Source organism: Camarhynchus parvulus, chromosome 15 (genome assembly GCF_901933205.1).
Source record: "Camarhynchus parvulus chromosome 15, STF_HiC, whole genome shotgun sequence".
Classification (NCBI taxonomy): Eukaryota; Metazoa; Chordata; class Aves; order Passeriformes; family Thraupidae; genus Camarhynchus; species Camarhynchus parvulus.
Window position 1 is genome coordinate 5,491,641 of NC_044585.1, and position 14,999 is coordinate 5,506,639.

General features: G+C 60.9%; 1 protein-coding gene across 1 annotated transcript; it reads right to left on the reverse strand.

Annotated features, from left to right (window-relative positions):
* Positions 1-6,466: 6,466 nt before the first annotated feature.
* On the reverse strand, positions 6,467-12,977 carry LOC115909593 (carbonic anhydrase 15-like). The gene is made up of 8 exons (XM_030959066.1): positions 12,911-12,977; positions 11,294-11,329; positions 9,192-9,362; positions 8,827-8,987; positions 8,068-8,160; positions 7,719-7,785; positions 7,342-7,508; positions 6,467-6,685 (listed from the first exon to the last, which is right to left on the reverse strand). The coding sequence occupies exons 1-8, from the start codon at positions 12,975-12,977 to the stop codon at positions 6,467-6,469; spliced, it is 981 nt and encodes a 326-aa protein (XP_030814926.1).
* Between the last annotated feature and the right edge of the window lie 2,022 nt (positions 12,978-14,999).

Genomic DNA, 14,999 nt, shown 5'->3' on the forward strand with positions numbered 1-14,999 from the left:
CAGGGCCCCCATCCCAGCTGTGCTGCCAGGTTTGACCCTGAGAAATGCCACATTTCTTGGGGGGGGGGGGGCACTGGGGGAAGATGGCAGGGCAATGCTTTCCCCAGGTCCTGAGATTCACCTTGGCATTTCCTGAGTAGAGCCCATTCCTTGGTCACAAGACACCGGCTCCAGCTTTTGTGGGCTCAATTTGGGGCATGAGCTGGGGTTTTGCTTCAGCTCAGGCCTGTGTGGGCAGGGCACAGCACATCTCTGGCTCAGGGGGCAGGAAACCTCACTAATTATTGATTAAAAGATTTTTCTAAATCTTTTCCATAAGCAACAACTGTCAAGAAAAAAGCCTGATTAATTATAGATCAGTGGCCCTGGCCGCTCCAGGGCTCCCATCTCCCCCGCTGCCTGCAACTTGGCAAATTCCCAACCAGAGTTTTACCCTTAACAAACCTTCAGCAGGGCCAGAGAGCCTCGGCTGGGAATCACAGAGGGATGCAGGGCCTGATCCACCCCCTGGCAGGGCGGGAAGCAGTGCCTGGGAAGAGCAATCACCCCCCTCACTGGGGGCGTCTGGTGAGCAAATGTGCTGAGCAGAACCGAAACCTCCCTCCCCTCCCCAGCTGCAGCTCCTGCTCTCACTCTGCCTGTTCCTGCACTGCAATTTTAACAGTCATTTATTTTCTCATTTTCCCAGCTTGCCAGTAATTTTAAAATGAGGGGGATCTAATTTAGTAAATGAGATGCTTCGGGAAGGCTTTAATTAGCTGCAAAGAGAAGCAGTGGATCCCATGAAGGGTTTGGGCTTGGTAAGAACTGCTCTCTCAGGCTGAGGCTCCCAGATGAGGGCTTAACAAAGCTTTCAGGGGCCTTTTGATAAACCCTGGGGGTTTGGACATCATGGGCTTGGAGGGGTTCCACAGCTGAGAACAGAGTGAAGGATGCAGAAATGTTGGCAAAGGAATGTGGGACCACAGGAACTCTTGCAACCCTCGTTCCTAAACCACCGCCACAAACCTCTAGCACAAAGCTCTGCTCTGGTCCCCAAACCCTCCTTGTGCCCCCTCCATGATGACCACCTCTGGCCACATTTGTGCCCCAAAAAACAGCCCTGACCTGTGGTTTTTTATTGTACATCACTGGGTGATTTCCCCAGGCCAGGCAAGCCCCAACCTCTCCTACTAGGAGGAGGTGGGGTCTCTTTTTGTGGGGACGTGGCAGGAGAAGAGAGAGTGCACCTGGAGCTGATGAAACAGCTCGTCTGGAGAGGCACGGGCGGCGTGGCAGAGCCAGAGAGGAGGGGATGGGTCCCGCCTGCCCCCAGGCAGCTGCAGCCGCGCAAGCAGCCGCGTTCCTGGAGGCAGCAGGGCTGAAACTCGAAAGCAAGAGCAGGGTCCCAGAATAGCCCCAGCCCAGGCTGGGGGGAGTGGGGCAGAGGCAAAGCCACCGGGACAGCAGTGGGAGGATGGCACAAGCACCCTCGCTTTGGTGCTACATGTGTCCCAAGCCCAGGACACCCATGGTCTCTGCCCTGCCTGAGCCAGGGGGCTGCAGCCCCCGAGCACCTGGAGAGTGCTGCTGCTTCCTGCTCTGCATCCTGACACAGCCTGCACTCACATCACTGGGTTCTCTGAAGGACTTGGGGAAAGGCTGAGCAGAGCCCACATTGTGCCACGCCAGCACTGGGCCCTGTTTTCCCCAGCCAGCCCCACCGTGCAGCTGTGCAGCAGTGGGGCATCCCCTGGCTAAATTTACTCCTCACCGACTACAGCCCCCAATCAGAAATTCAAAAGGGCGCCCCAAAAAAGGAAGTGAAACCGTCTCCAGTGGGTGCTGACGTGTGAAGGCAAGAGAGCGCCACGCGGCCGAGCCTGAGCTGGCTCAGCCCTGAGATGGTGGCCATCATCACCTTGTGAGGGACATCAGCCCTGGAGATGGTGGCCAGCTCTGTGTCCCCAGGGCTCTCACCCTGAGGGGTCATCACCTTGTGGGGCACGTCAGCCCCGGAGATGGGGGAAAGGCCTTGGAGTGACATGATACTGCCCAAAATTGCTGCAGGGTGGGTGGTGCCGAGCAGGTACCCACTGGGGCTGGTGCCAAGGCTGTGTCAAGACTCTGTGGCATACCAGGGTATGTGTCCCCAGGCCAGGGTCACCCCTCCTGTCCCCTGAGGGTCCCTGACAGGGCACCCAGTGGAGTCTTGCCTGACAGGGTGGTCCCTGCCCTGGTGTGGGATGTCCCAGCTGCTGTACACACGCACACACACGTCTGTGCACACACATTGCACAGGTATGTGCAGATATGTGCACACACACCTCCCCTCCAGTGACCCCAGTGCTTCCAGCCCCGGGCTGGGCACGACTGACCCCACAGCTGTGGGCTTTGAGGCCAGGAGAGACCCTGACACTGCTCACGTTGTGGCCTTGTCTCCCTGTGCCACCGCCACAGGGAGACCAGCCTGGACAGCTTCCCGCTGCTACCCTGCTGTCAGGTCACCCTGAATTTACCCACTCATTTACTAAATTAAACGAATCAGTCCTTGCCTGCTGCCAAGCCAGTCCCTTCTCTGGAGTCATCCGTCAGTCTGATCTGTTGCAGGGTACAGGGGCAGCCTCCAGGTTCACAAAATATGGGGCAAGTTTCCCCAAATCTGGGAAAAAAATTTATAAATTAATAAAATACAAGATACAAATTATAAAATACAAGTCATGAATGGCAAAATACTATCAAACACCCCAGGGCAGCTCTGGGTCAAAGCCCCAGCTGGAGACAGCCAGAGAGTGCAAGACCAGGGTTTATTGCCCTGCAATTGGAAGAGAATTAAATGAAATAAATAAATGTTTCAGGCTGGTGTGGTCGAAAACACAACCTGAGCATTCAAGCCCATTTGTGAAGATGAGAGCAATCATTTGCATAACTGTGTCAAAACAGCAACTGCCAGGGCATGCAGCTGGCAGGAAGGTACCCCCTAGCTGGGGGTTATTTAGATGTGTATGAAACCACACCAGAGCCTGGGGGAGAGCCCAGTAAACAACCCCAAAGATAAGTGCCCGGGCTTGTAAGCAGATTGTAAACAAGCTGAACCAACTCAAAAATAAACAACTTTCAGCTGCTTCAAAATATTTATTATTTCAATTTTATTGTGTCAGGAAAATGTAATTCCCAGGAGAGCCTCAGCCTGGTCTGGGGACTCAGCAAAACCTTGTTTTCTCTCATATTTGAGGTAAACAGGTGCTGATCCCCAGTCAGGTGTACTGATAAAGATTTGATCACAGGGCTGGTGCTCCCTCTCTGGAGAAACATGGTCATTGAATTGCAGACCTTGTTATGACTCCCTGGGTGGGACTTTTTAGTTTAATGTTAAGAAATTTCTGGGTAGGGAATGGTGACAACAAGGTGGTGGCAGTGGTGGCTGAGGGGAGTGATGGGGGTGGCTGCCAGGGTCCACACCAGGCCCTCGGGGTTAGGCTCACCCGGTTAGGAAGGACTTTTAGCCAGATTTGCCTTTTTCCCTCTCCACAGCCAGGGTGGGCAGGGCAGACAGCAGGATGGGGAGTGGAGGAGAGCATTGAGTGCACCCTGGGGCTGGACCCTGCATCCTGTAAATGTGGTGTTCAGAGACATGGCTGGAGCCAGCAGTGTCAGTATGATCTTGAACAGCTTTTCCATCCCTAAGAGTTCTGGGTTCCTACGCCAGGCAGTGACACCCTCACCAACAGCTCCCTACCCTGTGCACATGCTGCTGGCCCCACGCCAGAGCCACAGCCCTTTCCCCTTCCTCTGCAGCCACTGCAGGGAAAAACTACCAGGTTTAAACATTTCTGCCATGTTTTGGGCACTTTTGGCCAGACCCCCCAGCTGGCTGTGGGCAGGGGTCTGATGCACATCACAGCCCCCCAGCTGAGCCAGGCACCCTCCCAGGCAGCTGTTTTGACCGCAGCCCCGCAGGTTGGAAACAGCCCTTGCTAAAATTACAGCCCGCCAAAAGCGAGAGCCCGCCAAAAGCGAGAGCCCGCCTGGGCCAAACATCAGCTGGGAGCCAGGAATAGCCCCGGCCCCGCTCGCTCCGCTGCCCTGGCACAAAGTGCCCTGCACGTGGCACCCGGGCACCCCTGCCGGGCCGTGCCAGGGCAGGGCAAGGGCGGGAAAAGCCGGGGTTTGGCCCCAACTCAGCAACGGCTCATGGAGGGGGGCATTGCGTGTTCCTTCCCTGGCAGCCCAGCACTCCCAGCACAGGCACAGCAACCCCCCAGATTTCGGGTCCCCACAGTGCTGCCCAGTGTGTGCTGAGCCTTTGGGGTGGTTTTGGTGTCCGGCTGTACAGAGGGTCTCTGCTGCCAGACCCTGCCTGGTGCCACTACTGTCCTCTGCTGGAGACACCACAGCCAGCCAGGACAGGTCCCCCAGGTGATGGGGACCCTGTGGAGTGCCTGGTCCCAGAGCTACTGCCCAACGTTTTGGCCACCAATGCCTTTGGGAGCCACAGCCTGTGCCCTCCATGGTCCCCCTGGGCAGGCACCTGGTCCCACTGCCTGGGTGCCCCTCACACCCTGGCCTGGCACTGGCCTGGACTGGGGGGCTGCAGCCACTTGGGGCTCACCATGGCTGCCTGGGCCCCCCTTTCTCACCAGCTGGGGCTGGGCCCATCCTGGGCAGGACCTGGGCACATCCATGGGGCAGCTGCCCTGTGGCCTTTGGGCACAAGGGGCTGGAGCTGGGCAGTGCAGCTGGAAATGGTGGGACATGGGTGGACATGAGGGAACAGGCAGAATAGAGGACATGGGAACATAGAGGGGCAGGGAACACAGAGGGGCATGGTGGGACATGGGAGGAAGAGAGGGCACAGCAGGGATGGTGGTAGGGCAGAGGGAGCAGTGGAACACTGAGACCAGGGACATGATGACACAGGGCACAGTGGCCTCTGGAAGTGGGGGACAGGGGCAAGAGACCATGGGAGCCAGTGGCACAGGGGACACAGGGGCTGGGGGCATGGAGACACAAGGAATGGTTGCATGGAGACACAAGGGACAGCAGCAGGAGAACATGGGGTACAGGGGCATGAGGACACAGGGGACAAGAACATATGGAACAGGGCAAATGGGAAAAGTGAATGAGGACACGAAGGGATAAGGGCCCCGGAATCAGGGGACAGGGGCCAAAGGACATAAAGGAAAGGGCCCCAAGGACATGTGGAACAGGGACAGGAGGACGCAGGCAGCAATGGCAGGACACAAGGACACAGGCACACAGACCCATGACAGAGGAGGCAGAGACAGGGACACAAGAATAAGGGACACAGGGACACAAGGCACAGGCACACGGGCGCGGGTGGCGGTGTCAGGGATGGGGACAGAAGCGCACGGGGCACGGGTGGCGCTGTCGGGGCCGTGCGGGTGCCCGGGGCCGTGCAGAGGGCGCCCCCTGGCGGCCCCCAAGCCGCTGCGGGCCCCTCTCCGTGCGCGTGCCCGCGGCGCCCCCGCGTGTCCGGCGTGTCCCCGTGTCCCGCGGCTCCCGCCCTCCGCTCCGGGGGGATCACAGAGCCACATCCCCCCTACGTGGGCATCGGGGATCTGCGACGGGGTCCACTCCGCCCACCGAGAGCCTCTTGCAAGGTTTACCCCAGGAGCCTCGCACGGGGCATGCTCAGGGGGATGCTCAGGACCCACGGGTGCGGCAGCCACCGCTGGGATTGGGGGCTGGAGCCCAGCACGGGCAGTGGTTCCATCCAGAAATGATGAAAAACGTCAGCCTGCCCCCTCTTCTCTCGGATAACGGCCTGTGCTCTTCACCCATAATTCAGGAGAAGGTTGGGAACATGCCTGGAGCTCCAGCACATTAATTATGAACCACCCCGCTCACACAGCCCTGCGCCGGCCGCTGCAGTTATTCCTGCCAGCACAAAATGAGCTCCGTGAAAAGATCCCCGTGTCCTGCACAAGGGCACTGCAGGTGCTGTGCTCCCAGGGACACCCCCATCCCTCCAACAGCCAGCCCCAGCCCTGGGGAGGGCGACAGGGCAGCGTCTGCAGCGCAGGGACTGCATGCGGGGCCTGGATCCCGAGCCAGGGGCAGGATTTGGCTCTTTCCTGCCTGCCTGCACCACCACACAGGGGATATCCCTGAATGTCACCCAGACAGCACCCCCAGCTCCCTCCCCACTGACCCCACAGTGCCATGCCAAGCACCTGCCTCAGATGGTGAAGGGACACAGAGCCAGCAAAAAAGAGGCAGCAACCCACTGACAGGACCTTGGCTTTATTCCAGTCGATAGAACATCCCCCTCACAGCAGCTCCCCCTGCCCATCTACAGGGGCAGCCCAGGGCAGCTCCAGACTTGCAGAGATTCACCTCTGCAGAGATGCAGGTTCACAAAATCTTCACCCAGCCAAGGTTGCAAGGTGCTTTTTTTCCCTTGTTTCCCATTTCCCACGAACAAGATGCATCACCTCCATCTCCGCTGCAGCAGGGCCAGACCCTACGGGGCTGGTGAGAAGAGGCTGAGCAGGGCCAGGGGGAGCAGGGCCGAGAGGAGCTGGTGGTGTTCCCCATGCAGGGACCCCCCGCTGGCTGTGGCCCCCCGAGAGGCAAAGACCTTGCGGCTGCGGAGGGGCTGCGGCGGGCGGAAGTTGTTGATCATTTTTAGGAGCGTGGATCCCTCGAGTGGGAAGTGCAGGGTGCTGACGAATGCCTTCAGCTGTGCAGGAGAGAGGGAGGGTGGGCAGCTGCATTGCCAGGCACCCCAGGCCCCTGCCCTCTATTAGCCCACCTCAGACTGCCCCACTGCCAATGGCACAGGACCCAGGGCGTGGCCCCACACCGGTGGATGTCCTCCCACCACCCCCCAGCGCTCTGCTGAAGCCAGACCCATAGGTAAGCACAGAGGCCGGTCCTTACAAGGATCAGGTCTTGAGTTTTAAAGGAGCTAATTGTGTTTTGGTGCCAGCAGTGAGCACTTAGAGAGTGGCTGGCCCATGACTCCCTCAACAAAATACATCTACTAAAATGCTTGACCAGCAGAGGAGAACTCCTTCCTTCCTTCCATGCATCCATCCATGCATCCATCCATCTCCTTGGAGCCTCCACTGAGCTTCAACGGATTCACTCCCATTTCTCTTTCTGAATGCCAAGGCTGGGCAGGAGTGCAGTATGGATGGGATTTCTCCCCACTGGCAGGTGGCCACATCTCCATTACTTAACCTTCATAAAATTAATTGCCAAGTTGCCAGGAGCATTATTCTAGAGATGACTTTCCCTGTGCTCTTGCTCTAGGGTCAGGAAGGACAAGGAGAGAGGTCACCCTGGGGACCCAGCCTGTGGGGTGCTGGCCCGTGGGGCTGTGCACGCCAGTACCTGCTCCCGGCCGATCTCCACGGGCTCCTCAAACACAGTCCAGACCACGGCCTCGCTGCAGTCGGGGGTGGTCAGGGAGCCCTGGTAGCGGTAGTAGCCCGAGAGGCGGGGGGCAGGCGGCAGCAGCGTGCTCAGGCGGAACGTGGAGGCCAAATCCACGGAGTCCCCTGTGCGGCAAGACGGGGCACTCAGCCTGTCCCCTGCCAGGGATGTGGTGGGGACAGCAAGGCCACCCCCATCAATTTCCCCTCAGCAGATGAACCCAGATGAGCTCAGAGATTGGCAAATTCCCCCATCCAACCCACTGGGGTGCATCCCTGCCCTCCCACTGAAGGGTCTCCCCTTTCCTGCCCTGCCCTGATGAGGAGGTGGCTCACCAGCATGGGAGACATTCCTCAGCCCTGCCACGATGGTGTTGTAGTTGGTGTTGGTGGTTTCAGAGATCTGTGTCCGGGGAGAACAAGTGATTGAATTCAAGCAGAGCCTGAGCAGGGCAGAGCTGGGTCATCCTGTCCTGCCAAGCAACCACAGGCAGAGCCAGCCTCCCCTGTTGCAGAGCACTGGGGAAGGTTCCCAGCCAGGTTCTCTTGCAGTCAGTGCGTTCCCCAGCCTCTCCTGGCCTTGACCCAGCCTTCCTGCCCCTTCCCACTCCTTCAGGACATCCGTACAATGCTCACCCAGCTGTACCGCCAGCACCCAGGTCCTAGAGGGCCCCTGCAGACCCACCTGGAAGAAGAAGCCGAGGACAGCCAGCCCATTGGGATGCCCCTTGGCCTCTGCCAGTGTCTGGTACATGGCATTCATGTGGACGATGTGCATCTGAGGAAAGCACAGAGGAGGCAGATGTGCGCAGCTGCCCCCAGCCAACGCCCTGGCAGCAGGACATTCTGCTATGGATCCTTCCAGCCAGCTTGGCCAGACTCTGAGCCAACCTCTCCCAGTAAAGCCCTTCTGGTCCTATTGGCACATCTGTGGAGTGGGTGCTTGGAGGATCAAAGAACCCCAGTGAAGCAAGCATTCTTTGAAGGGTGTGCAAAAGGGGGGCAGCAGTTCCGGGGTGCTCGCCAGACACAGAACATAAATTCTGCTTTCCTCTGGCAGATAATGAATATTTTAGAGGCGCAGAGCCTCTTTCATCCAGAAGGATCCCAATGTGCTTAGCACAGCACACTCCTGCTTGCTCTCACTTGCATTCACTAGCTCAGTGTGTGGTCCCAGCAGGGCACAGAGCCCCCCAAACCCCACTGAGTGCCTTGGATGAAGCAGCTTGGCCCATGCATGGTAAAGAAACACCTCAAGTCTCACTTCAGCTGCTTTTTCACCAGCCAGGTGCCTGTACAGAAGCACTGTTGATGCCACCAGTGCAGAGTCACAGAGCCCCATCACCTGCTGCACAACAACCTTGGGGTGCCCCAGCATCTCCCCTTCCCACCACACCAAGGGCTTGGGCAACCCAGAACGTGCTGGGGGTTTTTTCTCACATACCTCCATGGGGAGCTGGCGCCCATCCAGGGTGTGCTCGGAGCCGTTCCCAGCCGGGCTGCCCCAGTGGAAGTGGAGCTGGAGCGCGCGGTACCGGCCGGGGAGGCCCCCCCCGCTGACGGTGATGTGCTCAGAGGCCGACTCGCCCGCCAGGCTCAGCATCACTGCAAGGGCAGCAGGACAGGCTGAGGGGAGGCTCGGGGTGGGGAACAGCCCTGGCACAGCTCCTTCTCCCCGGCTTCATCCCAGCACTAACATTCATCCGCATGGGATCCTGCAGCACCCAGGAGTGGCACCACAGCCCGGCCCCAGTCAGGATGGTGCCTGGGGAGCTGGGACAGGGGAAGGTGCCCAGCTTCAGCACGCACCTGTGTGCCCATTGTTTGTGAGCCTCCACTTGCCAGGGGGAGCCTGGTCGTAGCCCTCGAAGAGGATGTCCCCGAGGCCACCATCCCGCTGCAGCCGGCGCCTGTCGATGTTCACAGGGGACTGCCTGTCGCCACCACACGTGGCTTTCAGCTCCTTCCAGTGGCTGGGCCCTGCAGAGGAGGAGCAGGGGCACCATGGGCAGCCACCAAACCACCGCTGCCCCCAGAAGGGGACACAAGCCCATGGGTGACTGTGTCCCCAGCCAGCTCTGCTGTCCCTGCCAGCCTGGCCTTGCATCCCATGGGAACTGCTCTCCTGCCCAGCTAAGTTTCCTTCCTATTGATGAGCAGGGGCTTATTGCAGCCTCATCCATAATTCAGCAGGATTTCCTCAAGGGGCTGGGGGCTATATTTAGCCTGGCAGCAGCGTCCACATTGACGCTGGTGAAGGGCAGGCTTTTCTCCCTGCCCCTTCTGCCTGTTGTAGCATGTTCAACCTACTCACACTGGTTCTGTCCAGCTGTGACAGGTGACAATGCAACCTGGCCACACAACTCATCCTGGGGCAAATCCTACACGTGTTCCAGAGTGACCACATGATGCCCATCAGCAGCTCCTGGGGTGGGGAGGTCACCATGGCAGGAGCTGGGAGGGGACACAGCAGTGCTGGCAGCTGACTGCACCCACTGCAAACCCACAGTGCTGCCTGGGGGCTGTGAGCAGGGTCCCCATGGCTGCCACCACGGCCGGACCACACAACCAACCCATATACGTGGCTGGCCCCATTGCCCCAGCATCACCTCTTCTTGCAACCCTTGTGGCAGCCCACAGCTGTAGGATGCAGCCAGCCAGCCAGCCTGCTGTTCACTGCTCCAGTGTGGCTGCCATGGCACCCCACTCCTCCTCCTGGTGCAGCCCAGGATTGAGGTGTCAGCACTGGGCAGCACCAGTACCTGTATTCAGTCCCAGCTGGGGAACAGGAGCTCCCTCAGTGTCTCCAGCCCTGTCCTCCTGGGGCATCTCCATTCCCAGGGGAGCTCAGCAGTCCCAGCAGGCACTGTTGGCTCTCCTCACACACACATCATGGCTTTGCCTACAGCCAGGGTTTGGGAACTGTTCCCCCAGCAGTGCCCCAGTGTTCAGCTCTGACATTTACCTTCCTCTTGGGCAGACCAAACCACAGACACTTGTGTGCTGTATCCTGCCCCCCTGGGCTCAGCCCTTACCCTTTATGTTCTCCTCTCATTACTTCAGGCAACTTTTTGCCTGGCAGCCCTGGGAGCTGCAGCCAGGCTATGCCCCCATCCCAGCAGGTTCCTGGCATGGTGTAACTGGGTGGTCCCACAGGTTCCCAGGTGCCTTCAATGAGGGGGGGCCATTCCACATGGCTCTGCTGCAGGCACACAGCCAGCTCCACATTGCTCCAGCCGCTTCCCACCGGCCCCTCTGCCCTGCCAAAACCTGCCCTCGCTGCCAACCCAGCAGCGTTGAAGTGGGTGAGACCGAGCCCGGCAATCCAGGCTCAGCAGCCACGGGGCATGGAAACCCAAGAGCTATAAAACAGCTGGGCCGTAACAGCTGATTAAATGCTTGATGATCTTTAATTAACCTTTTACAAGCTATTTGTAATTTGTATTTATGTGTTTTGAGACAAAGTGCCCCCAGCCATGCTTCCCTCCCCATCCAGGCAGGGCTGCTCAAAGGGAGCTGTCCCTCCTCAGTCGGGCCCCCAGACCCTCAGGCCCCAGTGCTGCCTACACTGCATGGGGTTTCTAATAGAGTATTTTAAAGCCTGGACTTAATTTGTTTCAGGTGGAAGGGGGAAAGCTGGTGCTGTCCCAGGAGCACCCGGACCTGGCTGAGGTGAGGGCTGGGGCTGACTTGCTCCAAGGGGCTCAGGTGTTTGTCAAGTCCCTACAGCAACACCCCCAAAAGTGGAGCTCCTCGAACCATTCCCATGGGGGGATTTACCCTTTTCCATGCCACACTCCCCACTGGGCCTTGCTGATGCTGCCCAGGGTGCTCTCAGCTGGGCCCTGTGGGGAGACAGGAGGGTCTGAGCCCTGGCCAACCCCAACACACCCACACTTGGCACCACTCACCGCATCGGGGGTCCTGTGAGTCGTAACACCACTGCCCTGCAGGAGAAAGGAGAGCTCAGGGCAGGTGATGGAGACAGGCACCCTTTCCCAAACCCACCTATGGCCATGCCCAACCCCCCGACAATGAGGACATCCCCCAGTGCAGCCCGGGGTCCCGCCAACACTGGTGTTCATCACGGTTATTTTTGGCGCTTGTGTTTTCACACCCTCCCTGCCTCCCCCACACGCTTCACAGGGAAACCTCCCTCAGTATCGCTGCTCCAAGGCAGCCAAACCTCCTGTTCACTGTGCTCCTTCCCCAGCTCTCGAGGAGCCATCCCCCCTTTTCCATCCTGGGCAGGCAAGGCTCACCCCACAGCAGGGGCGAGCGGGAACCGAGGAGAGCAGCCTCAGCCATGCCCGGTGTCCCTCTCCCTTGTGCCCGGTGTCCCTCCCCGCCGTGCCCCATGTCCCTCTCCCCTGTGACCGGTGTCCCCGCGGCTCCCGGGGCTGGCAGCGGCAGCAGGGGGCGGTGGGCAGGCCCGAGCCCACGCTGTGGGGATGGTGGCCGGCCCCGTCACTCAGGGCCACCTCAGCCCGAGCTGCCGAGCTGCCACCAGCGCTCGGGTGGCGCTGGGTACCGCGGGCTCCATGACAAGGGCTGGCGCAGCAGGTGCAGGGACGCCGAGGGGATGCCGAGCAAGCCCCCCTCCTGCTCTGCTGGCTGCACGCCCACCCAGGGCCATCAGCTCTGCAGAGGGGATGCAGGGCACCCCTTCCCTCCTCAGCTGCCCGTTCTGCTCCTGGCAGGAGGCACAGAAGAGCCGGTGCAGCCCGGGCCCAGCCCACGGGAAGGGTCCCTGCTGATGGCCGAGGGCGATGCCAGCGGGCCGGCTGCAGGCGAGCCGAGCCACGCTCTCGTGCCAGCCACAGCCGCTCGGAGCAGCAGGACAAAGGCAGCCCTGCCAGCCTCCACCTGTGCTGCTCAATGCCCCAGCCTGCGGCACTGCATCCACAGTCTCACTACAGTGGTACAGGAGGCACCAGCCCCCGAGGAGAACTGCGAGTGGGACAGAGCAGGCAGGACTCTGACGGTTCCCAGAGCAGGGATCTTGGGGTCCAGGGGCAAGAAGAACTCCTGAGAAATCCTCAGACCTGCACGCACCAGCCCTCGAGCATCCTCCGGCAGGAGCCAAGGTAGCGCCGGGCGCCCCAGCCTGGCCCGGATGCAGGTGAGCGCCCAGCGGCCCGGGACGGCAGCGCCCGTTCGCTCCGAGGTCTCGTCCTCATTGGTGCTTCCCGGTGGCGCAGGTCTGTGGGGCGGATGGGCTGAAGCCCAAGACCCCACTGTCCCAAGGGGGCCGTGGCCCCACCACCTCGAGCCCCCCCGAGGCCGGCAGCACTCGGGGCCATCCAGCAGCGGGAGGGGCCGGTGGGAGGGCAGGAGAGGGTCCTGGGACAGGCTGGGTCCCCCAGCCCCTATTGCCAACCCCTCAGCCCGCATCACCCCTCGACACGTGGGAAGGGAATGGAAAAAGCGGCGCCCCCCAGCCCCGCGCCCCCCAAGCCCCCCAACCCCGCGCCCCCGTCCTTTCCGCCCGCGGGACCCCCGGCCCCGCCGCCCCGGGCGCAGCTCACCTCCCGCGGCCGCTCGCACGACGAGGGGCAGTGCCAGGAAAGTTATGCCGAGCCCGGTGGGGCCCATGGCGGCGCGGGGCAGCGGGGGGACCCCCGCACCTCCCCGTCCCGTCCCGTCCCTCCGCAGTGCGCCCGGTGCCGGGCTGGGGCGGGCGGCAGCGCTGGCAGCGCCCGCAGCCCGGGAGATGCTCGGCTCCAGCCTGGGCTCTGCTCTTACATATTCATCACCCGGGCTGAGTTTTTAACTCCTCGGCTGCTAGGAGGGAGCGGGGAGAGCCCGGCCCCCGGCCAGCCCCTCGCGCCCGCCGGGTCCCTGTGACAGGGACAGGGACGAGCGGGGGCTGGCGGAGCCCACGGGTGCCATCCATCCGGATCTCCCGGTGCCATCCCGCTCCCCATCCCCAAAGCTGGAGGTCGGCGGCATCCCCGCTGTGCCCCAGCCCGCCCCCGCACAGTGTGTGGGACTGCAGATGGACTGCGGGGGCCTGCCAGGAGGCAGATCGGGCTGGGGACAGCAGCTTTGGCCCGTCCCCTCCCCATTCCTTGCAGACACAGGCTGTGGGACATGCCCTCTCCCCAGCTCTGGGAACTCCCCAGCCAGCAGCGGGTCCTGCATCTCCCGTGTCTGAGCGTGCTGGTTCCCACCTGATGAGGGGCAGGCGATGCCATGGGGACCCACAGACCAAACCCAACTTCTGCCTGCAAGCACAGGCCCCTCTCTGGAGAAAGGCCAGCGAGCACCTCCTGGAAGCCCCATCCTCGGGGCCCAGGCAGCCTGGACAGCCACGCTATGGTGACCCTCAGTCCCTGCAGTCACTAAGGAGCTGCACAGTGCTGGGGCAGGTTCAGCCCTTTCCTCTCCAGAGGGCACAAGGCTGCAATGGCTCACGCTCTCACAGCCATGGGGCAGTGCTGGGGCACAAGCCTTGCACACCCATCCGAGCAGCACCACAGCACACTGCAGGCATCCCGTGCTGGTGGAGGCAGCTGTTCAGCTCCTCAGCACAGAGGGAGCATATGCCATCCCATTGCACCTGTCCAGCAGGTCCCACAGGAGCCAGGATCTCAGCAGGTAGGCAGGTAGGTAGGAAGGGGGTGAGAACACAGGAGCATGGTGTTATCACATTCTCCTTAAATATCCGTGCCATGCTCACGCAGCAGAGGAAAGGAGGCCAAGGGGCCCAGCCTGCAGCTCCCCTTGCTGGCCCTGGCCGGGAGCACCGGCGAGTCCCTGCCAGGATGAACAAACCCGGCAGCAGCGCCCGGCCAGCGGGAAGCGGCCCCTGCTGCCGGCTTGGCCAGGGATGGGCTCTGGCTCAGCAGAGCTGCTCGGCTGCCAATGCTACAACGGGCTAATCCTCAGCAGGGATTCTTTGGGGCACCTTCTTCCCCCCCAGGCAGCGCCAGCCCCGAGCCACGTTTGGGCCCCGGTGCAGGGCACAGAGGAGGGTGGCAGCACAGGTGTCCCCTGGGCTGGGCTGGATCTGTGCCGTGGCTGACACTTGGCCCCTGCTCCAGGGATGAGGTAGTCTGCAGAGGGCTGCGGTCATCCTTCCGGAGAGCCGCAAGGGGCGGGCAGGTGCGGCAGAGGGTCGCACCAGCTCCCAGGCTGCCGATTGTTGCTGGGAAAGAGAGGAGCTGCTCCGGCACTCATGGAATCAGCACCTCCCTTGGAAACACGAGCCCACCAAGTGATCCCTCTTCCTACACGTCCACAGCAGGACAGCCTGTGTTGCCAGGAGTGGGGGAGAAGCCCAAGACTCCTGGGGTCAGAAGATGAGACTCATTGCCCCATGGACACTTTTTCAGGTTTTCAGGCTTCTCTAGTGGTGATTTTTAGCAAGAGGAGCAAAAGCAGAGTATGGAGCTCTGCACAGCCCCCATAAGAAGCAGGAGCAGAGTGAGGAAGCAGTGGGATCTACAAGGCATGTAGAAAGGCAGTGGCAGCACCACAGCCATACCGTGCTGCCACCCATCCCCACTGCACTGCTCCCTAGGCTGCATGGCTGGCTGCTGGCACTCGTGCCAGGCAGGAGCAACTTCCAGTTTCTACAGGAACCAGATGAAGCCTTGAAACTGATGGCCTTGC

Bases quoted from the DNA above. Each gene is read 5' to 3' on its own strand.
- LOC115909593 (XM_030959066.1), bottom strand. From the start codon at position 12,977: ATGGGCCCCACCGGGCTCGGCATAACTTTCCTGGCACTGCCCCTCGTC. The intron at 11,330-12,910 runs GTGAGCTGCGCC...TTTCTCCTGCAG, and splicing joins CGTGCGAGCGGCCGCGGGAG to GGCAGTGGTGTTACGACTCA. The intron at 6,686-7,341 runs GTACTGGCGTGC...TCTCCTGCACAG, and splicing joins TGGAGATCGGCCGGGAGCAG to CTGAAGGCATTCGTCAGCAC.